Below are 24,438 nucleotides of genomic sequence, written 5' to 3'. Positions count from 1 at the left end.
GAGAGGGTCGGCCAAACAGTCATTGTGCACTTACAGAGTGCGCACCACTCCTCCCACCTGCTCTGATAGCAGGGCAGCCTTGCCCCACCCTGCAAAGACGCTGCTGCAGGAACAAATATAATAATAAAAACGAGTTCCTATCATTATATTTTTCCTTTATTTACACTGCTGAAAGCAGTGGAACGACGCTCCACTGCGTTAGCGGAGGAGCTGTCACTGCTGGCACAGTATCAGCAGAATCCAACGCACACCAGATGTATGCATTTGACACTACCTTTCCTTCATTAACCATCTCTTGCTACTCTTGCGATCGTCTTCAGGAGGTGTTTAGCCCGATAATCCTCACAAAGGCCATAATCTGGGGCCTGAGCTTTGGCTGTGGCACTCCTCTACTCCAGCCTCAGACTCATTGGAGGACAGCTCCTCTAGGCTCTGCTCCCCCTACACCAGCCGTGCACTGGAAGGCCCATGCTCTTCTCCCTCAATGGCAAATGTGTCCTCAGGTCAGAGCAGGTTTGGTGTTTTAGGTGCCTGTCTCTGCATTTTGTGGTCTGCCCAATGGCATTTCAGGTGCTGGGTGGTCTTTTTGCACCAGATTGCTTTACAAGTTGAGCAGATTGCTGCATTGTGATTAGGGACCAAATAAAAGTTGCACAGCCAATGGAACGCTGGCCAGGAACTTTTGCATTACATTTAGGTTAAAGTTGGAAAATTCTCCTCTCCATAACATCCCCACACAATAGTCATTCTTTACTCGACTCGTTTCTTCAAGGCAGCTGCAACGACTCTGCCCGGAGTCGAGACCCAGCGTCTTGTCCAGCAAAGTTTGTCCATCACAGTAATTGAAGTCTCAATGAATGGCACCAAAGGCGCTTGTGTCCTGCGAAGTTCTCCCGTTGCTGTAATCCAAGCCTCAATGGCTTGCACCTAAAGTCTTCATGAAAAACCACGTTGGTCCTCGAGCTGGCACTAAAACATCTGAACCCGATGGCAGAAAAAAACAAGCATTGGCATAGCCAATAGGTCTCGCTTTTGGGACCTTATAAGTGTTTAGCCATGCAACAGTTGCATAACTAAATACTTATAAGGTCCCAAAAGCGAGAGCTATTGGCTACGCCAATGCTTGTTTCTGTTTATTACTGCTCTGTAGTAATGGCGGCGCACGGGTGCCACCATTACTACATAGAAGTAATAAACCGGCTCACGGAGAACATCAAAGCGGCTGTGCGGCCGCAAAAGTGAAAGTGATCGCGATCAAACATCAAAGCGGCCGTGCGGCCGCGAAAGTGAGGCGCGCGCGCCCGCGCACATGCACTGTAGCTCTAGGCTACAGTGGTAGCACTTTTTTGAGCCCTCACAAAATGTCTCGCCAGACCAGCGCATGCGCTGGGTCAGGCGAGACCTAAAAACTGGCTCACGGAGAACATCAAAGCGGCCGCGAAAGTGAGGCGCACGCGCCCGCGCACGTGAACTGTAGCTATAGGCTACAGCGGTAGCACTTTTTTGAGCCCTTACAATAAGTCTCGCCAGACCAGCGCATGCGCTGGGTCAGGCGAGACCTAACAATAGGAGGTGGAGACTTTGACCTGGTGCATTTTGGACTGAAATTCAAGTCAGAAAGTGTCTTCTGCTTCGAAACGTCTTCGAAGAAAATTAACTTGCGAATGTCCATGACCAACACTAAATAGCATGAGTATGCAGAGCATGTGTAAACAAAGACAAATAAGCTACAAAACGATTTTTATATAGCACTTGCTCCTGAGGATTCTGCTTATTCTGAGCAGTCTGAATAAAATGTATTTTTGCTACCCACCTCAATTTTATGTATTTTATCGACCTGCTACCCACCTCAACTGCATTATTTTATCAACCTGCATACGTTTTAAGGCAGAGTTGACATTGAGGGATTCAACTACAGCTACTCACAAATCTTTGCAGCAGCAAATGAATCCAAAGAACTTAGGGGCTTATTTACAAGGCCTTTGCGCCACTTTTGCGTCATTGTTAACATGGGAAAAGTGATGCAAAAGTGGCGCAAGGGGCTTGTAAATCTGCCCCTTATTGTTTTCTGCACCAAGTCATTTTACGTCACTGCTCAGATCTGGCTCCACTGTAATATATATACCAAGGGAAATGATATTGTGGAATAAGACATGCCATGCAACCACAAAGAGTCAAAGTTCTGCATTAACTTTAAATGGTATGCCTTTATTACCAAAGTAATCAAAGCGTCCAGGTGCCAGTCGTTCTGGCAAATGTGAAGCAAACAGGATGACAGTGAGCAGTGCACAGAACAGGTGACAGATGTAGGATGAAACCGCCATGTTGGAGTTGCAGTCCTCTCCAAAGCAGAACAGGAGCTAGAAGAAACGAAAATAGCAAATCCATCAGCAAAGACATAAAAAATGCAAATGTAACAAGATACTCAGAAATAGGACCTGCTAAGAAAGAATTTGCAAGCCAATGGGAGTTGATCTCATCCACCAAGCCGCAAGCCCGAGCCAAAAAGTAGTGTTAAAAAGTGATTTGTCTTTGACAGGTGGCAGGGAAAACCCATCTTGCCTACCCACTAATTACCTATCAGAGTTCCAAAGAAATTATAGGTGAAAATGTAATGTATATTAGAACATTGGAATGCTGGAAGCTCCATTGAAAACAATGGAGCGCTCCGGGCTTATAATGGCTGGTACCAACATTCCAATGTGTCGTTGTTCACAGCTCTGGCTGTGAACAAAGACTTCAGGGAGCCTGAGGGGATTTGAATCCCCTCGCGCTCCCTGAAGGCTTTGTTTTGTTAGAACATTCTGCCCTTTAGTGGCAGAATGTTCTAATAGCCTTATAGCCCTTCGTAGCAGGGCTATACCGGCTTTTAAAGTCCCTCTGCTTTGTTAAAGTCCCTCGCCTTCGGCTCGGGCCTTTAACGCTGCAGCGGGCCTTTAACAGCCGCTATAGCCCGCCACGGCGGGCTATAAGGCTATATTAGAAGTTACCAGTGTGTTCTCCCTCTAAGGCTAGTGGTGTCTGTGACCTCCTCCCTGAGGGTGAATGTGGACCCCAGGGACACCAATACACTGTGTCACGCCTCCCTGAGACCCACCATTGCAGGCACAAACCCACATATTGAGCAAAAAAATGTTATAAATGTAGGGGTGCAAGCCCTCAGCTAGTAGGAATTCATCATCATCATCATAAAACTTTATTTCGATCATACTACCATAAAAGTGTAAACATAAATAACAAACTAAGAACATCAGTCGAGCAATAGTTTACAGTACAGTAAATATATGGATTAACCACTTGGTGCACAATGAAATGAAAGAAACCAGTAGGAATTCCAACTAGTAGGAGCCTCGACCGGCAACTGCCGGGTCTGCTGTAATGTACCTCCAGGCAAGGGCTTTCGTAAGGGCGGATGAAGAACGTTATTCCAACACAGTCTGATTCAGCATTGAGGTTGAGTTCCACACACACCATGACATGAATAATAAAAACACAGGCCAAACTTGGAAACACAGTGCCCATGAAATGTTCCTAATTTAGAAAAATGTCCTTTGGTGAGAAATATACAGCAAAAAAAAACATCACTTGAAGGCAATAACCCAAATAAATCTACAACCACTTGCAAGTGACTAACACTAAGCACCATACTGACCACAGCTAATCTGGAGACACAGAGGGGCATATGTACAAGCCCCTATCGCCACGAGAATGTCATTTTTTGTGACGTTCCCGTGGCGATAGGAGCCTTGCCTTATGTAAAAGACAGCGTTAAGCCACTTAACGTGGCTTAACGCTGCCTTGTACATAGGGCACCATTTCATGCTAGGGTTAGCGTGAAAGGGGCGTGCCGTGGGTGTTGTGGTGGGCGTTCCACCGCAACACCCATTGAATTTGACGCTGTCCCCTATGTACAACGGTGGTGTACATAGGAGGCAGCGCCAAAATTAAGACCAGGAAAATCCTGGTCTTAAGTTGACAAAACGAGGAGAAATGCATTATTCCTCCTCGTTTTTGCTTTTTCTATGTGTGCTGCCTTGTGCAGCACATATGGAAAAAGCAAAATGCCATGGTTTGTTTATGTACAGGAAGGTATCCCTTCCTGTACATAAACAAACCTTTCTTTAAAATGCTATTTTGTAACTTTCATGTGTGCTGCATGAAGCAGCACACATGAAAGATACAAAATGCCATTTTAGGTTTGTTTATGTGCAGGAAGGGGCACCTTTCTACACAGAACCAATCCTCCCCTGCACACAGACACCCTTGCACTCTGGTGCAAGGGTGCCTGCGTTGGCGCTAAGTTGTTAAACTTAGCGCCATCGCAGGGGGAAACTCAAGGCTGCACCACATTCTTAGAAATATGGTGCAGCCTTGCATTTCTGAAGTGGTGGAGCGTGTCGTTAAGCCCAGGAGGCTAGCGACACGCTGTGCCACTTCATTGTACATATCCCCCAGAAACAAAGAAACCTTTAGATGCTCTACGGGTATTTTCCAGCCTACTCCTGTCAACAGCTCACATTCACAGGATAATGCCGCTGGCTAACACTAGCGCCTCAGCATCAGAGAAGGAGGCCTATCCCCTGTCCTAGGATGCCAAGGTTCTTCAGTATGCATGCTGTATTTCCTACATCTTCAGAATGGAGGGAAGAGAGAGTACGCTGGGAGAACTGAGGCACGATGGCAGGTCAAAGGTCACATCAGCAAAGTTGACTAAGCAGCCTAAGAGGTTATATCAAAAGTACCCTGCGCACAGCAAATGGAGACCTAGAGGTGTGCGGATGGCCTTCCCCTTTTCGGATGGTCTGTATGCCCTGCCCTGCTGCGCTTACCTGTGCCGGCCGCCGCTGGCCAGATCAGGATCGACAACACAGCATTGAAAACCATACACTAGCCGATTGCTGTCACGGTCATGCCTCAGTGTAGTGTAAAGGCTTACATAAATCTGGGTTGCACTGCCATTGTTTTTAGGGCCGCAACACAACATCCATGCAGAGAAAACACAGGTTCAAAACCTCACATTACTTTTAATCTTAACGACAGTTGTGTCGTTTAGATATGAGAAATAAAACACAAAGGTGCACATGCATCAAAATAGTCAATAGCGATTCTTTAATTGCGATTTTTAAGGAATCGCAATTAAAGAATCGCTATTGCCTATGCATGTAGGAATCGCAAAAAAAAATGTGATTCCTACACATTCCTTAATTGTGAGTCGCAAATTGCGAGTCGCAATTATGGAATTGCTTCTCATTTATTCCTATGGGCCTAGAGGCCCATAGGAATGAATGCGAATTGCATGCACAATTTGCGAGTACCCAATAGGTACTCACAAATTGCGCATGCAATATCAAGGGTGCAAGGGTGCCAAAAGGACACCCTGTTTCACCCCTGAAATTTCAATTTATCGACATGTTGCGTACACACATGTCCCTAGGGCATGTGTGTTTGTAACATGGCACTTTGAAGTGTATTTTTCAAAGAAATCGCAAATTACCATCAACTTTAGATTGACGGTAATTTACAATTCCTATTTGCGAAATTGCACATTTTTATTGTTTAATGCATTGCATTTAAGGAATCTCAATTTGCGATTCATTAAATGCAATCGCAGTTTAAGTAATCACAAATTTTGCAATTCCTTAAATTGCTATTTTTGCATTTGGGATGATGCATCCCGAATGCAAAAATACCGGTGGCAAAGGGGCAGATTCTGTGAATCTGCCCGTTTGCGACCGTTTTTTATGTTGATGCATGTGGCCCCAAGCTACTTAGAGTGGTTTACATTCTGCTCTATTGCCGAAGAGCAATCGTTTGGGGGCTAGGGGACTATTATGGCTAGTGGTGGTGGACTTTTGGAATTTGCACCACATCTTGCTCTCACGGACTCTTACCTGTTAAGAGTGGAAATGTTTTTCCATTTCTGCTGATGCTTCTCACCTTTTGTTACACCGAACTGAACAGCTGCACACTCGCAGGGTGGCACCAGAGGGAAACATGCCGACATAAATAGAATGTCTCCTTGAGCAGCATAACCGGGGGCTTGGATACCAATACTGAGGGAGGTGCAGTGGCACCAAGTCCCACGGGCATTCGGGGTCCTCTGACCCCAATTAGGGCTCTGTTTTACTACCAAACTGTTGTAAAGTGAGTTATCTGTCTTGCCTGCACGAGGGTCTATGTATCCCTTGCTAAATCATTATGCATAAGTCAATTTGCAGTTATTACAAACTCTGATTTCTTTTGTATGCAGTTCTTATTACTGTGGGACTTCAGGTCCCTATATCTGGGTGGGCCAGAATTGCTTGCAGGTATTTCTTCTGACAGGGGCTGCAAGTATTAGTGAATTAAGGGGTGCACATTCTTTTTCAAACAGGGTTTTTGAATGTTGATATTTTGGTTAATGAATTATGACAAATTTAAATTTGTGTGACATGAGTTTACAATATGGCTAGGGTTTGGTGAGGACTATGTCAGTCAGTTACGCACGGCAAAAATTAAACCACATCGATCAGCAATAGAGTTCTTACAAAAACTATCGACGACAGATATGTTATGAAGTTTTAAATTATATAAAGAAAGCTATGGGCACTAGGAAAATATATGAATTATTATTTTAACAGAATTTTACATGCTTTCTACACACCCAAGAAACAACCGTCTTGCGGCTGGTCATTCTGTTTTGATATATATGTTTTAAGTAATTTATTATACTTTGTATAATGAATTGTTTTATTCTTTGGTGGCGTTTTTCCGAATAAAAAATTCTTGACTGACTGACTAAGTCAGATCTCTATAAATATATCAAACCATAGAAGCCCACTGGTGTGTACATTTTTGTTCGCATCAAATTCAGCCGCAGCCCGTGCAGGTAAGAGCGGCGGGGATGACCACGAGGGAAAAGTAAAGAAATAAAAAAAAATTCCTCCTCGTCCTTTGTCAAACCTCTCCTAACCCCCCCCCCCCCCCCCCCCGGTCCCACCGCGCTATGGCTCTTAAACCTCCCCCCCCCATCCCACCGCGCTATGGCTCTTACCTGCACGGGCCGCGGCTGATCACAGTATATGTGCAAAACTACTGAGCCAATGTTCAAAGGGCCAGACATATGGATGCTAAAGCACAAATCTTTCTTTAAAAAACAGTAGGAAAGCTTCATGAATAGATCGCCGCTATTGGAAAAAGTATTAGACAATACGTTAATGGACACTAAACAAATGACACAATATCCACCAGCACTCTACACAATAATGCAAGCACGTGAAAGAGAAGAGCAAAGGCTAGTGCTTCACAGATAATGGCAAAGTAATATCTAGTAGATTTACAAAGGGTTCAGAATCTGCACGAGTTTGGGAAATGTTACATGATTTCCCACCATAGTCCTTCACCATGGAAGTCAGGATGGAAAGGTTAAGTTGGATCTTGAACATGTCATTATACCTGCACAGCTGGTTATTGGATTAAATTCTGATTACTAATAGAGGATAAAAATGAGAGGAATTGGCGGACAATATTCTTAACAAGAACTGGCAAAGCCAATAGGTCAAGTATATGAATGTACTCTCATGCCAGACCTAAAAATGAGTTTACGTTAAGGATTGCCGTCTCTTATTTGTGCTGCTGCCAGAGCAAAAGAGCATCAATTATCTAGTTATCCAAGACAGTTTCATAACATTACAACGGCAAGCACTTTTTTTTGTGGAAGCACACAACTGCAGCCCAATCAAAACATGTACTCATGGCTCTCAACATGTGGGCAGAGCCAAAGCCCCTCTCCTGGTCGTTCTCACATCATTGCCCAGAGAAAATTAAGTTGTCAAAAAAAAACATAAAAGTGTAAAGGACGATGAACAGTGGGAAATGAAGGACATGGGTTGTGAGCAGTCCTGATCATTCTGTTGGTGTTACTGTGGTTTGTGTGCAGTGATATTCTTCCAGGGGGATTGTATATACTTCTTGGTCCACCAGCACATCCCCTTTGATGTCTGTTAGTGTCAATACTATATTGTGTGCCTAAAGACCTGGAAACACCAACCTCTAAGGTGTAATCAAGACTTCTCCACACACTTTCAATGAGAGAGCGCCCTCTCCTGGTACTGGAATAAAATGCACTTTCCTCGCTCTTATCATCTATAACAGTTACTGTAATTTACAGTAGGGCTCCCGGTTTTATGGTATTTTTTTTTACATATCCGTCTGTATTTGTCCATATTTATTTTTTGATAATTTTTTCTGTATTTATCCATATTTCTGTTGGTCTTTGTGAAAAAAGTAAGCTGAAATTAGTATATTTCCACATTTATTTAACTGATAAATATACACTCATGCTTGAATGTCTGCCAGGTTTCAGAGCTGTGAACACCCGCAGAAGATACATCAGTATCAACCTTGTGTATATTTACTGCTGTTAAAGCCTCTTTACTCAAATCCCTTTCTTTTTTTAACCCCCATTCCTATCAACCCACATAGCTATTGGCTTGGCAGTCATGGCAGACAGAATTTAGAACTACAAAAAAAAATCAGTTTCCGTTTTTATCCACATCTAAAAATAAATACAGACGTGAAAATACATGTTCTCTGTCTGTAATTATCTGTAAAAATCAGTAAAAAACAGAAAACAGGGAGCCCTAATTATGAGTCAGGTGGAGGTGAGCTACATCAAAAGAAATGACAGCTGGGCTGTCAAGGGACAGACCCCAGTTTCATCAAAATCTAAATTGGCAGTATCTAAAGATGCTGATGGAGGACTCAACCAAATAATTATCACAGGGCGGACATCTCCTTAAGTCTCACCAAAGATGACCCAGGCAGTTACCTGGTAGCATTTACAAACCAGTCTTTCTCCAGTTTCACAAGGTTTTCAGTAAGTTCTTGAATGTTTATGTGTCTGAGGGTTGGCAGATTTTATGAACATATAGTCGCGTGCAGAGATTGCCACTATCCAGGGATCCACACCAGTTCCTGAATTCCTAAAGAAACTGAAGACATGGCTCTTCACCTATGCCAGGCCGATGCTTGGCCAAGGCTGCAGCGGCTCTAAGCACCTGGTTACCCTAACAGGCGAATCATGCACTCTATAAATTCTCATAACACAAGAAGGAGTGCATAAGAATCCATGAATCACCGCCTATGGTGCTCCAGGTCTCTTGACTTCTCAATGGCTTTGGCACCATCAAACATCAAGTCTTACTTCAAACTCCCCATTCACCTGTGGACATAACTGGATCTCTCTTAAATTGGTTCACCAGGTCTCTCCCGAGCCGAATACCATTGCGGGATATGAAATCCTTGACATCTCCACCAATGCATGTCTCCTGTGATGTCACACAGACATATATGCTTGGTCCTGTGACGTACATGGGGCCACTTTGCATACTACTAAGCCAACAGAGGCATTGTGCCCGCTATACCTCGAAGTATTGTTGGGTGACAACAGCTTTATACTCAGATCCTGCCTCGGAAGACATTTAAACATGAAGGGGCAGATTTACAAGGAACTGACGCACCTGCATAGATGCGTCAGTTTCCTTGCGCCAGTGCCGAATGTCCTTGCTCCACCATGGATGCGCAGTATTTACAATTCAGTGCTCCATGGCAGAAGGATTAACAGGTGCGTCAGAAATACTGATGCATCTGTTGGCACAAAAGTGACGCATTGCTGGAGTTGCTCATGATAGTGATGCAAGTCCAGCAATGCGCCACAACAGATAGGTGAGTCTCATACAAAAAGCCCTGCGTCATTCCTTACGCCTGGTCTGAGCAGGTGTAGGGATTTTGACGCAGTGATGGTGGAGAGGGACGCAGTGAAATGTTGTAAATGTCACTGCATCGGTTCTACATGGCTTTTGACGCAGGTTTAATGTGACACAGGGCTTTACAGCGTGCCGCATCTCCCTAGATGCATCACGTTGTAAATATGCTGCATTGTTTGTGCCGCCGTTGCATCAAAAAGAGCGACGCAATGACGGCGCAAGGAGGCGCAAGGGGCTAGTACATCTTCCCCGATGTCTATAATTTATCTAAAACTAACACATCATAGAACGATCAGGCTCTTATTATTTATCCTTCACGAAAACCCTAGGCTTTCTCGTTTACATTACCACATAAAATCAAGCACTTACAAACTTTTATTAACTTCTGGTCATTAATCTGAGAACTCGATTTATCACATATCAACGGAGCAGTAGCGGTCCGTGGAGGGAGTTCGGTGGGGCAGTGAGGCGGGGCAGGGGAGGGGCAGGGTGGGGAAATGTAAGCACCGGAATATGGATGAACGGAGGTAAGTACACATTTAAATAAATAAAACAAATTCCTTTGCGCGCGCTGCATCGCCGATGCAGCGCGCTCAAAGGAATTCGTTTTATTTATTTAAATGTGTACTTACCTCCGTTCATCCATATTCCGGTGTTTACATTTCCCCGCCCCGCCTCACAGCCCCACCGAACTCCCTCCACGGACCGCTACTGCAACGGAGGTAAAACCCTACTCACTGACCTTCCAGAGTCCTTACTGGCACACTGAAACTCGTCCTCCCTGAAGCGGGATTGTAAATCACTACCCAAAGAAAGTGAGAGCACACTTCCCCTAGCTTGAAAGAACTCTACTGGCCCCATGTTCCCAACAAAAGCCCCTTCTTGGTCTAATGTGTAATCTAGGCAATCCGCTGGAGTAAACCCGACTACCTTACCTAAACTTTACATGTCCAGCGGGGCACACACTACTACGAGCATGTTGGAACTCTATAGGACTCATAAACAATGCACATGCCATCGCACTGTGTCTGTATGGGACTGGAGACTCTGGAATGTCTCTTTCTGCATCTTCCTACGTTCCCATATGCTACCCCCTCCCTCACCCTAGTACAAAGCTCTTATTCAGATATTTGTAAATTTGCTGCTGAGAGATTTTAAAGGAAACACACATCCATTTCTATATCCTCACAAATTGGGCATGTATTACGTTTCTGCATACAGTGTTCAGCTGCCCCCTGGTGGTATGCTTCCCTTTATTGCATCCCTCAAATAAAATACAAGGAAAAAATGAACAAGAGAAATGCAAATCTGTGAATTCTATGGAATGTTCTTTTCCGAATGCATGTCAGGGTATAAAAGGTAAAGTGGTGAACCAACTTCAAAAGGAAGCAGAAAAATGTCAAGAGACTGCCTTAAGAAATCCATAAATATTTTAAATATTGGGAACATGGATCTGAATGGGGAAAAAGTTGTAGATGTGTTTACAATTTTAACATGAATCAGAAAATATATGTGCGCATGCTGTATTTTGTAAACTGCTGGTGAACACTGGAGGGCTCTGTTGTGATGTACTTAAGCTGTCTCAGCTAGGCTGGGGCTGCATACCTTTATGATGCACCTTGGTTCCATGGTGATGTCACTATGCTTGGGGAGAGTTTGGCAGTTGGTCCAGCTGTGTCTGGCAAAGCTGTTGTGTGAGGTTTGTTCTCTGTGGAATAAATCTCGAAACTAGACTTGAGAAGTGCATACCACTAAGTCAAACTTAGTGCACAGCCCAAACATGCACCTCGTTCATCACTACTGAAGGGACCTTTCAGTTCTGCAGACTTCATTTTGGTTTATGCTCTGCTGCCAGTGTATTCCAGTGTCTGATGTCTTCCCTTCTTTCAGGTTTGGACAAGGTTGTTGTGTTCCAAGAAGACATCCTTGTGCTCGGGAAAAATGTGCAGGAGCACAATCAGGTCTTGGCACGCATTAATAAGGCGTGTCTAACCTTGCGCAAAGAAAAGTGCCAATTTATGTTGCACAAGGTGGAATATCTGGGACATCTGGTGACAAGGGAAGGTGTAAAAACTAAAGCCAATTTGGTAAGTGCCATTGTCAATGCTCAAGTGCCTCATGACAGAGAGACTCTTAGATCCTTTATGGGTCTTGTTGAGTACTATTCGAAGTTTGTTCATGATTTTGCACACGAGTCTGAACCTTTGAGGGAATTGTTGAGAAAAGGGAAAAGGTTCAGTTGTCCTGTCGCAGATGCATGGTAAGGAGGAGAAGATAGTTGTGTTTGCCTCACGTTCTTTGAGTGAAGCAGATTGAGTGGGGGGATTGGCTGCTGCTTGGGACTCCAGTCACTTCAGAGTATTCTTGTGGGGCAGTACCTTTCTCTTGTGTACTGATCATAAGCCCCTACTTAATGTATTGGGGCTGGGTGGAACCAAAAAGTGCTCAGAAAGGTTGGCAAGGCTGGCGTTCAGGTTGCAGGAGTTTGACTGCAGAGTTGAGTATGTCCCTATGTGGAGAAATCGTGTTGCTGACTGTCTTTCAAGATTATATAATCAAAAAGGGGAGGGAGAAGCTTCGATCCATTCAGCTTCCTATTTTAGCCTAGTAATCAAAAGGGGAATGGATCACTTGTACATGTAATTCCAGGGTCAGGTGTGGTGACCTGCGTTAAAACCCTCAAGCACGTTCAACAGCGAGGGTGGTATATCTTGATTCTCCGCCTTTATGAACGTGAAAGCATCATCATGGGGTTTTATTCTGGAATGCTTTCCTCCACCGGGAGGTAGGACCACTGGTTCTGACAGTGGTGACCAGAAATAGTACGAAAAGTGAGGTGAGGGTAGGTGAGAGTGAGTTAAAATTGCTTCACTCTTCTTCCCAAAACCTCTTTATTCAGAAAGAGTGGTAGCAAGGTTAAAAAAGAGAAATTGGTGCTACTATAGAAGTGTTAATGTTCAATAGCACCGTGTTGTTGTGATGAGAGTCAAACGGTCGACATGTTTCAGCCCCGTCTTATCGCCCCGGAGGGGTCGGAGGGCTTTCTTCAGGACCAACGTGCAAGTTTGGGTCACCGTCAGAGCAGTGAGCAGGAAGGGAGCCTGCAACGTTCAGGCAGAACCCTTTGCCCCCCGGTCCCCCGAGGAGGCCGCATTTTGGGTTAATTAAGTTATAGGTAACAATAACCTGTGACTAAAAAGAAGGGTGAGTCAGTTTACCACCCTTTCTGGGTACTTTTAGTTATTGTGACCCGAACTTGCACGTTGGTCCTGAAGAAAGCCCTCCGACTCCTCTGGGGCAATAACACGGGGCTGAAACATGTCGACCATTGTTAGGTTGGGACTGCATACCTTTATGATGCACCTTGGTTCCATGGTGATGTCATGATACTTAGGGACAGTTTGGCAGTTGGTCCAGCTGTGTCTGGCAAAGCTGTGGTGTGGGGTTTGTTCTCTATGGAATAAATCTTCCTCAACAGAAAAGTTGCTTCTGTGTCGTGGTTTATCATAACAGGCTCCTTGGTATAAGAAGGGATAAAAGGATTAGTTACTTACCTGTAATCCTAGTTCTCTTCCAGGGGTATCCTCATCAAAGTCATAAGCATTAGAATATTCCCGCCCATGCGCGGGACCCCGGAAACACTATAATATATGTGCCCCACATATATATATCCATATATATATAAAAATAAGCAATTGCAGCCTAATAAACACCAGAGCTGAATCATGCTGTAAGGAATTTCCACTAAACATGAAAAACATGCATTAGAAACAGGAGAAACAATTATAAAACTTGTTTAGAAACTGTTTTAATGCTCAATAAACAGTAGAAATTCTCATAAACCACTGAAAGCATAGGAAGCTCCCAGGCTGCATTGCAAATACCCAGTCTAACAAGACTGAAAAGCTAACCTGTAGCAGCATAGCAATAAACTGACACCGTGCCTTTAAGGTACACCTGACCCCCAGCTTCCCATCATGCCTCAGGGGTGACAGTTAGGTCAGTTGTTCTTTGCGGAGACTGAAACAGCCATGGCACAAAGAGTTAACAACATCTTCAAAAGATAACAATCCTTTGCCCAGGGAGGCGGGAGGGTTGCTTATGACTTTGATGAGGATACCCCTGGAAGAGAACTAGGATTACAGGTAAGTAACTAATCCTTCTCTTCCAGGGGATCCTCATCAATAGTCATAAGCATTAGAATAGAGTAGCGAGCCTCACTTCATCTCCCTGCGGGCAAAGGAGAACACAAAAATGTGATCAGTAAGCTCGGATAGAGCCAAAACTATCCAAACAGATTCCTCAAGGAGGCTTGGCCTACTTGAGCATCAGCCCTGGAATCAGAGTCTAGGCAGTAGTGCCTCGTAAAGGTATGAACCGATTTCCAGGTTGCCGCCTTGCAGATCTCTGACATTGGGACGTCATGCAAGAAGGCAACTGTGGCCGCTTTCCCCCTAGTGGAATGCGCCTTAGGGGTTAACGGTAAGGGCCTTTTCGCCAGCTGGTAAGCTAAGGTAATGCAGGATACAATCCATCTCGAAATGGATCTCTTTGCGGCTGGGAAGCCTGTTCTCATGGCGCCATAATTGACAAATAACTGATCTGTCTTCCTCATGTCCTTGGTACTTTCCAAGTAAAACTTAAGTACCCTCTTGAGGTCCAAGGAATGAAGCGACTGCTCAGCCGGGGTCGCTGGATTTGGAAAAAAGGATGGAAGGGAAATGGACTGATTAATATGAAAATGAGACACTACCTTAGGGAGAAAAGATGGATGCGCCCTTAAGACCACTTTCTTATGGTGAAAAACCTTGTAGGGTTCTTTAGTACACAGCGCTTGGATTTCGCTTACTCTGCGCGCTGATGTAATGGCTACCAGAAAAGCGGCCTTCCAGGACAAATGTTGCAAGGAAGCTCTGTGGATTGGCTCAAAGGGCGGGCCCATCAATTTAGATAACACTAGGTTCAACTCCCACGGAGGCGAAGGGTTTCGAACAGGGGGATACACCTTCTTCAAGTCCTGTAAGAAGTCCTTGACCACCTGCATCTGGAAAAAGGAGGGCTGACTAGGAGATCTCCTGTATGCTGTAATGGCAGACAAATGGACCCTGATAGAAGCATACTTTAAACCCGATCTGGCTAAATACAGAAGGTAAGGGAGAATGACATCCTCCTGCCCCATCGTAGGATCAAGGTGATGCTCTCTACACCAAAGATAAAACCTCTTCCACTTGAACGCATACGACGCTCTTGTGGACGGTCTTTTAGCCTCTTTCAAAATATGCATACAATCAGGAGGCAGTTTCAAATGTTCGTATTGCAGGACCTCAAGAGCCATGCTGCCAAGTTCAGTGAGGGAAGGTTGGGATGAAGAATCCTCCCGCCCATTTTGGACAGCAGGTCCGGCCTGCAAGGTAGTCTCCTGTGCGGAAGCACCGACAGATGAAGAAGGTCCGGGTACCACCACTGCTGTGGCCAGTCTGGAGCTATCAGAATCATGGTCATGCTGGATCTGAGTAGCTTGGACACCACCTTCGGGATCAGGGGCAGAGGAGGAAAGGCGTAGGCAAATGTCCCTGACCAGTCCATCAAAAGCGCATTCCCCCCTGTCCCTGGACGGTGGAATCTGGACGCGAAGGCGTGGCATTTTGTGTTTCCATCGTCTGCGAATAGATCTATTTCCGGACGACCCCAACGATGGAAAAGGTCCGCCACCACCTCGTCGTGCAGCACCCAGTCTGGCTGATCTTCGAAGTGCCTGCTGAGTGCGTCTGCCATGATATTTAGCTCTCCTGGAAGGTGTACTGCCACCACTGAGAGGTTCCGGGCGAGAAGCCAATGCCAGATCGCCTGTGACTCCAGGGAAAGGGGACGCAACCGAGTTCCACCCTGCTTGTTTAGGTAGAACATGGTCGTTGTGTTGTCGGTCTGGACCAGGACTGAGTCTGTCTCGATTGCCGGTAGGAAAGCTTTTAGGGCAAGGTGGACTGCTCGTAGTTCCAGCATATTGATGTGGTAGGTCTGTTCCTTCACCGGCCACCGACCTTGTATCTGAAGGCACCCCATGTGTGCCCCCCAGCCTTGCAAAGACGCATGTCACGACCGATTGCACTGGAAGTGGCTGATGAAAAGGGACTCCCACCATCAGATTGCGCTGCTGAGTCCACCATGTGAGAGAGGATTTTGCCGCCTGGGAGAGACATATCTGGTCCTCCCAGCGGTCTGTTGACTGATCCCACTGGTCCTCCAGAGCTTGTTGCAAAGGTCGCATCCTCAGCCGGGCATTGGGAACGAGAAAGATGCAGGACGCCATGGAACCCAGCAGGGAGGCCACCTGCTGGACTGACGGGCTTTGCACCTGGAGCAGAAGGTTGCACTTCTGTTTCATTGAGGACAGCCTCTCCTCCGAAGGATACACTCTTCCCACGCTTGTGTCCAGAACGGAGCCAAGGTAGTGGATGGTTTGGGTGGGCTGTTGCACTGACTTCTCCATGTGGACATGAAGGCCGAGATTGTGTAACTGTTGCAGACAGATCTGGAAGTCTTGCCTCACCCGCTGCTGGGATGGACCTTTCAGCAGCCAGTCGTCTAAGTATGGGTAGACGAAGAGACCTTGTCTGTGAAGAACAGCCGCCACCACTGCCATGCATTTGGTGAAGACCCGCGGGGCCGACTTGAGCCCAAAAGGCAGGACTTTGTACTGATAATGCTTGTGGCCGACCACAAACCGCAGGTACTTGCGATGACGTTTTGCTATAGAAATGTGGAAGTACGCATCTTGGAGGTCCACCGAACACATCCAATCCCCTACTTGCAGATGTGGACATATCTGATGAAGTGCCAACATGCGAAACTTCTCCTTGACTATGACCTTGTTCAGAAGGCGAAGGTCCAGAATTGGCAGAAATTTGCGCTCCTGATCTTTTTTGGGGACCAGAAAGTACCGGGAGTACACTCCCTTTCCAATTTGAGACGGCAGAACCTTTTCTATAGCGTGCTTTTGAAGAGGGGTCCTCACCTCCTTTCGGAGTAGTTGTAACTGATGAGGACGGGACTTTTTCGGTGGTATGTCCTATGGGAGCGCACGGAAACGTAGCGCATATCCATTGCGCAGTATATTCAGCACCCAGCGATCTTTTGTGATGCTGACCCACTCTGCCAGATGATGTGAACCACTTCCTCCCACTGGAGTGGGCAACGGCGGCAGAGGAAGCCACTGCTCATGACTTCCCACCTGCTCTCGCTGTGGTAGAGGACTGTTGCTGATGGCCTCCTCTACCTCTGCTGGACTTTCCTCCCCGAAACTGCGACTTTCCCTGCGCTTTGTTCTGGGGCCATTGAGGGGTTTGAACCCTCTGTTGAGGCCCCTTGCGCTGGTTGGGTCTGTAGCGGCATCTGAACTCTTTCTTTTTCTCCAACCCAACCGCCTTGAGAGTGTCCAACTCGGTCTTCATGCGGCTCATTTCCTCATCAGCGTGCGTGCCAAAGAGAGAAGAGCCAGAGAATGGAAGGTTCAGGATTCTCTGCTGCGCATCTGGCTTCAGCCCTGTCAGCCTCAACCAGGACGATCTTCTGGCGCATACCCCATGTGCGTAAGAATGCGCTGATAGCACCACTCCATCCACCGCCGTGCTAATTGACTGATTAGCCACCAAGGATCCCTCCGTGACTATCTCCTCGAAATCCTTTTGGTCCTCATTTGGGAGCTTGGATTTAAACTGGTCCAAAGAGTCCCAGAGAGCCCTGTCATAACGGCCGAGCAGCGCAGCCGCGCTTGAGACCTTAAGGGATGCAGCCGCCGACGTGCAGGCCTTGCGACCCCATGAGTCCTGAGATCTGCTCTCTTTATCTGAAGGGACCGAGGAAGACGTCGATACAGCGTGAGTCTTTCTTGCCGCTGCTACTATTACCGAGTCTGCAGGAGGCTCAGCCTTAACAAAGACCGGATCAGAGGCAGCCGGCTTATATTTTTTGAGGATGCGAGCCGGCACTGCCTTGATGGTTGCTGGAGTTAAGAAGGTGTCCATGACAGGTTCCAGGATCCCAGAAACCAATGGGAGCAGTGGTCGAGATGCCGTCTTTTGATGAAGTCTCGAAAATCACCGTTGTTGTGACTTGCGGGACTGACATCTCAATGTTGAGCTTCTGAGCACCCCTCTGCAGAACCTCATGGTAAGTGTTGATGTCATCAATGGGTGAGACCCTGGAAACCGGGCTGTCCGAAAGCGTGGGGGAGTAATCCCTCTTTTGAGGACCGGGTGGATGAAGTCGAAGAAGTAGATGGTGTTCTTCTACCTCGTCGATGATCACGGGCCCGTGATCTGACTGCACGATCTTCTCGCCTGGGGGAGCGCGATCTAGGGCGCTGTCTCTCAGGTGACTTTTCGCGTGCTTGTCTAGGATGACTTACTCTGTCCGCTTCGTCCACCAGTCTCTGAAGTGGAGATCTATGTGCTAGACTGGCATACTCTTGCACCCTCGTCGCCCCTGAGTCCCGCCAGAGGTGTACGGGCTGCAGCCATCTGGCCGACAGTTGAACCGCAGAAGTGGTCTCGTGTGGTCTTGAAGGAGACCTGCGGGCATGTCCAGCATCCTTTGAACGACCTTGTGGAGTAGCTGGCCTTGGAGAAGCCCTCCTGGATGAGTGCGAGGACGAATGGCGCGAAGCTGACTCCGTCACTAGAACCACGGATTCCCCAGGCCTCACCGAGGCTTGTCTCGACGTCGAGCGTGCTCTTGCCTGCTGGGCCTCTCGTCTGCTCGACGTCGAACGCCATGTCGACGGCGACTGGTGCCGATGAGAAGCAGGCGAAGAATGCTGCCTCGACGTCGAACGGTGATGTGAAGCCGACGACGGAGGGACTCTCTCTCTCTACGCCAAACGCCGTCTAGACAACGGCGGAGCTGTGTCCAATCTCGACGTCGACAGTCTTCGCGACGACGGCTGAGGGGTATTTTTCGCCCTCGAAGCTGAACGCCGTCGAGACGACGATGGAGACCTCACCTTCTACGCCGATCGTCGCCTGGTTGACGACGGCGGAGGAGTCTTCGCTCTCGACGTCGATCGCTGATGGAACTGCGACGACGGAAGTGAGCCTGCCCTCGACGACGGAGGGTGACATTCCTCGACGCCGATCGCCGCCGAGATGACGACGGCGGAGGGTCTCTGCTCCTCGACGCCGAGTGTCACCGTGTCGATGACGGCGGAGGGTCTCTGCTCATCGACGCCGAGCGTCGCCTGGTTGACGCCGGCGGAGGGTCTCTGCTCCTCTACGCCGAGCGTCGCCTGGTTGACGCTGGCGGAGGGGTCTTGTCTCTCGACACCGATCTTCCTCTGGACGCCGATCGTCGCCGGGATGACGACGGCGGACGAGTCTTCGACGTCGACGACGTACCTCTTCTCGACGGCGAGCCCGCCGTCGAAGGTCTTTTCTTGGAAATATGACCCACCTGAAGATCTTTTTTCAGCGCCGAGCTCGACGCTGAAGTAGAAGGACGCGAGGACTTGCTTCTAGAAGGCGTTCTAGACCTCTTGGAGTCCTTCCTTAGCGGAGATCTTCCTCTAGATGGTTTTGCCAGGCCATAAATGCGAATTCTTTCCCTGTCCTTCAAAGTCCTTTTGGACAGGTTCTGGCAGTGAGGACAGGTCTTAGGATCATGGTCCTCCGGTAAACAAAGGATACAGACCCTATGGGAATCAGTTTTGGCCTTTTTTTTGCCACAAGAAGGGCAAGGGTCAAAAAGAGATGGCATTTTCAGTTTAAAAAAAATGCCTAATCCTGTCAAAAAAGACAGCTTCTTACTCCAACAGATGAAAGACGTCGAAGTAAGGTATAAAAGTTGTAAAAGTGAAAAATATTTTCTGACAGAAATCAGAAAAGAGTGGAGATGTGTTGCCAGGATCCTTCCTGAAGAAGCCGGAAAGAACAACTGACCTAACTGTCACCCCTGAGGCATGATGGGAAGCTGGGGGTCAGGTGTGCCTTAAAGGCATGGTGTCAGTTTATTGCTATGCAGCTACAGGTTAGCTTTTCAGTCTTGTTAGACTGGGTATTTGCAATGCAGCCTGGGAGCTTCATATGCTTTCAGTGGTTTATGGGAATTTCTACTGTTTATTGAGCATTAAAACTGTTTCTAAACAAGTTTTATGATTGTTTCTCCTGTTTCTAATGCATGTTTTTCATGTTTAGTGGAAATTCCTTACAGCATGATTCAGCTCTTGTGTTTATTAGGCTGCACTTGCTTATTTTTATATATATATATATATATATGTATATATATATATGGATATATATATGTGGGGCACATATATTATAGTGTTTCCGGGGTCCCGCGCATGGGCGGGAATATTCTAATGCTTATGACTTTGATGAGGATCCCCTGGAAGAGAACTGTGAACTACTTTACTTCGCATGCAGTCAGGAGTTTGAAGCCTTCCTAAATTTCAATAGATTTTACTTATGGAGATCGATAGGAAGAAATAAAGATAACCAGCCAATTTTGGGTAATGAAATACTATGGGGTCTATTAGGATGGCGGTCGGAAATTCACCCCGACCGCCATGGTAGCGGGAAAAGTCCGCCCGCCAGGACCGCGGCATAACCGCCGGTCCATTTAGTATGCTCCGCAGTCGAAATCCGACCGCGGCGGTACGATCGCGGCCATTAACATTGCGGCGGTTGCTGCTGCCAGCAGTACCGCCGCGATGTCAAAAGGAGCATGTCCTGCATTTCCCTGCACTGCGTGGCAGGCACTGCACAGTGCCTGCCACCTGGTACATGGACATGGGAGGTACAGTGCGCCCACACACCCCCAACACAAGGGTGGCCCGCAACAGGCCCCCTAAGACATTCACCGCATGCCTTTCAATGGCGGTTCCACCACAGCGGAAAGGCTGGCTTCCGCCGGCATCATAATCGTGCCGGCAGAGCCTGGCCCTGCATCGGCCCCATTTTAGCAGTCCAGCACCGCACGCCAGGCAAGCGTGCGGACTTCTACCGGCAGAAAAGTGGCGGGTGGGATTTCTCACCACCGCGGTCAACACCGCCATACTAATGTGACCGGCGGTTTTCCGGTTTGCGATCGCGGACGAATGGCCGCTGCCAGCACGGGGGTTGCCATCGTCGGCCCGGCGGCGGCCATCCATCTGCCTTCCTAATAGACCCCTTTGTGTGGACGGGAAATGTGTGAACAAAGCTAAAGGCAACTTGCTCATTGGAAGAAATACCTCCAGAACAGAGTGCCACCACCTCATCTCTGAACATAAATATGACGATTCACAGAAAGAATATTGAGTTTTAAATGTCGACATACACAAATATCGAGTTGGAAATATCGTGATGCAGAAATATCGACAGCAAGAATATTGTGGTCAAGAATATTGATTTGGAGGTAAGAAATATCGGTTTTGACAATATCGTCATTAATATCGTTTGCAAAAATATAGTTGTTTAAAATATGGATGTTTTAATTTGTGTTATGTATTTTAGTATGTATTTTAAAAGTATGTGAACTATTTTATTTGTATAAGTATTGCTTTGGTTTTTTAATATATGTGTTACATTTTTAGTAGTTATTCATTTTATTTTAATAACATTTTGCGTTTTTTTAGTTCTGTAGTGGGTTGTGGGTTTATAGGGGAATAGGGTGGGAAGTAATTTAATTATAATAAATAATTTATTTTATTAAGTCATTAGTATTTATTAAATTAATTAATTATTCATTAATTATTAATTGGTTGTTAATTATTATTAATTAATTAATTGGTCATTATGTTAATTGTGTCATTTTTTTAGGAGCTGGTTGTGGGTTTATAGGGGAATAGGGTGGGAAGTAATTTTCGAGCCGGAGATAACATTGGAGGAGGCCACGCTGACATCACCTACCTGCCATCTTGTTAAGACGGACCTGCTGCAGCCTAGGAGTCCCGTAGCTGTGGTCGCCCCCGCCGCCGCGCTGTTGACATCCCGCGGCCGCGGAGCGGGGCGGACCACACTTCCCAGCCTGCACAGCGACACCGCCCACTGCTTGGTTCCCGCGCCTGGAGGCGTGTAAAAGGAGGCAGCTCCCACTGGGGAGCGGGGAGCATTTTCCGAGCCGGAGATAACATTGGAGGAGGCCACGCTGACATCACCTACCTGCCATCTTGTTAAGACGGACCTGCTGCAGCCTACGAGTCCCGTAGCTGTGGTCGCCCCCGCCGCCGCGCTGTTGACATCCCGCGGCCGCGGAGCGGGGCGGACCACACTTCCCAGCCTGCACAGCGACACCGCCCACTGCTTGGTTCCCGCGCCTGGAGGCGTGTAAAAGGAGGCAGCTCCCTCCGCCTCGTGGACGCGCGCGGGCGGCGCCGGGCTGAGCCCGGGCAGAGGGCGGGCCGTCCGGGGCCGTTCGCGGCTGGGATGGGGCCCCCCCCTAAGCAGTGAGTGCCGGTAAGTGGTTTCACATAGCACAATGAGTAATCACGTGAGTTGCTCTTCTACCACTGCCCCCACTGCCCCTGTACGCGGGACCTACGATATGCTTACCTCCTCATTTGAGAATATGCTGGAGGATGCTGTAAACAGGGTCAATAAAGAAATAGAGAACACTGGGAGGAGACTTTCTATGGGTTATATACCATCACATCAACCATTGTCAGAGGGTCCATGTGATAACGGAACTGTGACCCCTGCTTCATTATTCCCCACCGTATTAATTAACAAACCAGTACACTGTGAGACTATTGTCGAGGCCCCCACGATCACCGATGCTGTAATTACCATCCTCGACTCCCAGCAGAGCCCCAATGTCATTAATACCAATAACTCCGCAACAACATCAGAAAAGACTGTGGGGGAGAAAAGAAAGAGGGGTCCTGGTAAATTTACTAGAAGCAAGAGGAAACAGCCCCCTTGCAATAAACTACAACCGACGCCAATGAGTACGTGGTCACGAGGTGCTGATGACTCTGGTAGGGCACCTATTGACTGTATCGTGCATCCAGTAATCAGCACTCCTGATCACACTACAGTGGAAATGGCTCGTACTTCCACTCTTACACAAACCGAGCCTGCACTAAGGGATGGCCTATATGCAAGCCCGAATGGAAACCTAATCGACACCATAGTGGACTCTACTTTCAATCGATTGAAGGATCTAATGGTAAACCAGTTCAACATTATCTTTAAAAGACTTGATAGACTGGAAAGCATCATAAAAAATGAGGAAACAAAGAGAAAAGGGATTATGACAATAGAACAATCCAGAGGCGACAAGCTATTAAAAGATCTGGATGCTCTCCACAAAAGAACCACAGAGGGTATCAGTAATAGTGTCTTGCCTGGACCAACCAGTGTGTGTAAAGAATGTACTGGGGGGGTTAATTTGAACCGACCACCAATAATTTCCATAAACAGTTCTGTGCCCAGCACGTTGCCATCAAAAAAGGCACATACCTCGAATAACCCCTCTGGTAATCTGGTACATTCTCCTATCGCACCAATTGTAACACCTATGCCAGGCTTTGCAAAACAACTTGACACCACCAACAGACCTATTTTAATCCCCCAGGTTATTAAAAGTACGGAAGTTACTCTTCAGTTGCCACCAGAAGCCTGTCCCTACGTAATAATACTAGCTGGCGTACCCCTCCTTAGACACAATCAGACAGAGTCCTGGAACGAGCTAAAAAACAAATGTCTGGACTGGTTGTGCAAACACAAGAGCGTTGGGTGGGAGATCGCAAATGACATCTTAATGGTTCGTAGGGTAGCCTGGGTGGGTCCTTCCACCAAACACATTATAGGCGATTGTATAGTCGTATCCCTAAGGCTTCCCTCATTGGCAAAATGGCTGTTGAATGCCCCATTTGATCCGTTCTCTAGTTCCACAAATATTATTCTCGTACCATTGGGCTTCTTTTACAGACCACGAGTAAGGCCACATAATGATACTAATCTGGCACCCCAGTTATTTAATAGGTTTAGTACCTTATCTGACCTGGAGAACCAGGATTGACCGATATACAGTCCCACTATCATTGAAATATCACAATCGAGCCATCTGCATGACAATCCTGATATAGTTGAATGCACCCTCACTGATAACCCCCAGGGATCGCGGCAGGCAGAATCAGCATTAGCCGCTCCCTCCGCGACCACTGCTTTTAAACCCCATGAACAAAACCTGAACATACTTAGCTGGAACATCGCAGGCTTAAAAGCTAAACTGACTTCAGATGAATGGGTCAATATGGTTAGCCGATTTAACATTTTGATGTTCCAAGAAACTTGGTGCACCAGTGGCCTATTGCTCGAGGGATTTGTTTGCCATAATAAACTAGCATCAACCCCTGACTCTGGTAGACCAAGCGGGGGCTTATCCACATGGATAAAAATCACCGAAGGCAATAGCATAAAACCCATAGAGACTAACAGCGATAATATTCAGGCTTTGATTTATACGCATGGAATCACAGTTTGTTTGATAAATTTTTACAATAACGATTTCATAACACTGTCTAACAAAAATTTTATTAGGTTATTTGAATTTATCGACATTGTAGTGCATGAAGAAAAATACGGCAAATTAGATGGCATTTGTCTGGGGGGAGACTTTAATGCCCACCTACATAACAGCATAGATACACCTGCTATGAGTAGTGCCGGGAAAATCCCCTGTAGAAGAGGGGAAGAATTGCACAACTATTTATCCA

The 24,438-nt window shown here is 46.8% G+C and overlaps 1 protein-coding gene across 1 annotated transcript in view; it reads right to left on the bottom strand.

Annotated features, from left to right (window-relative positions):
* The window catches only part of PAQR6 (progestin and adipoQ receptor family member 6), a 148,305-nt gene that overhangs the window by 2,992 nt on the left and 120,875 nt on the right, over nt 1-24,438 (bottom strand). Inside the window, exon 7 of the mRNA XM_085640068.1 lies at nt 2,216-2,360. Coding sequence (XP_085496194.1) covers nt 2,216-2,360 — 145 coding nt within the window. The remainder of the gene's footprint in view (nt 1-2,215; nt 2,361-24,438) is intronic.

Source organism: Triturus cristatus, chromosome 12 (assembly GCF_964204655.1).
Source record: "Triturus cristatus chromosome 12, aTriCri1.1, whole genome shotgun sequence".
Lineage (NCBI taxonomy): Eukaryota > Metazoa > Chordata > Amphibia > Caudata > Salamandridae > Triturus > Triturus cristatus.
This window is presented reverse-complemented; position numbering and strand designations above follow the sequence as displayed.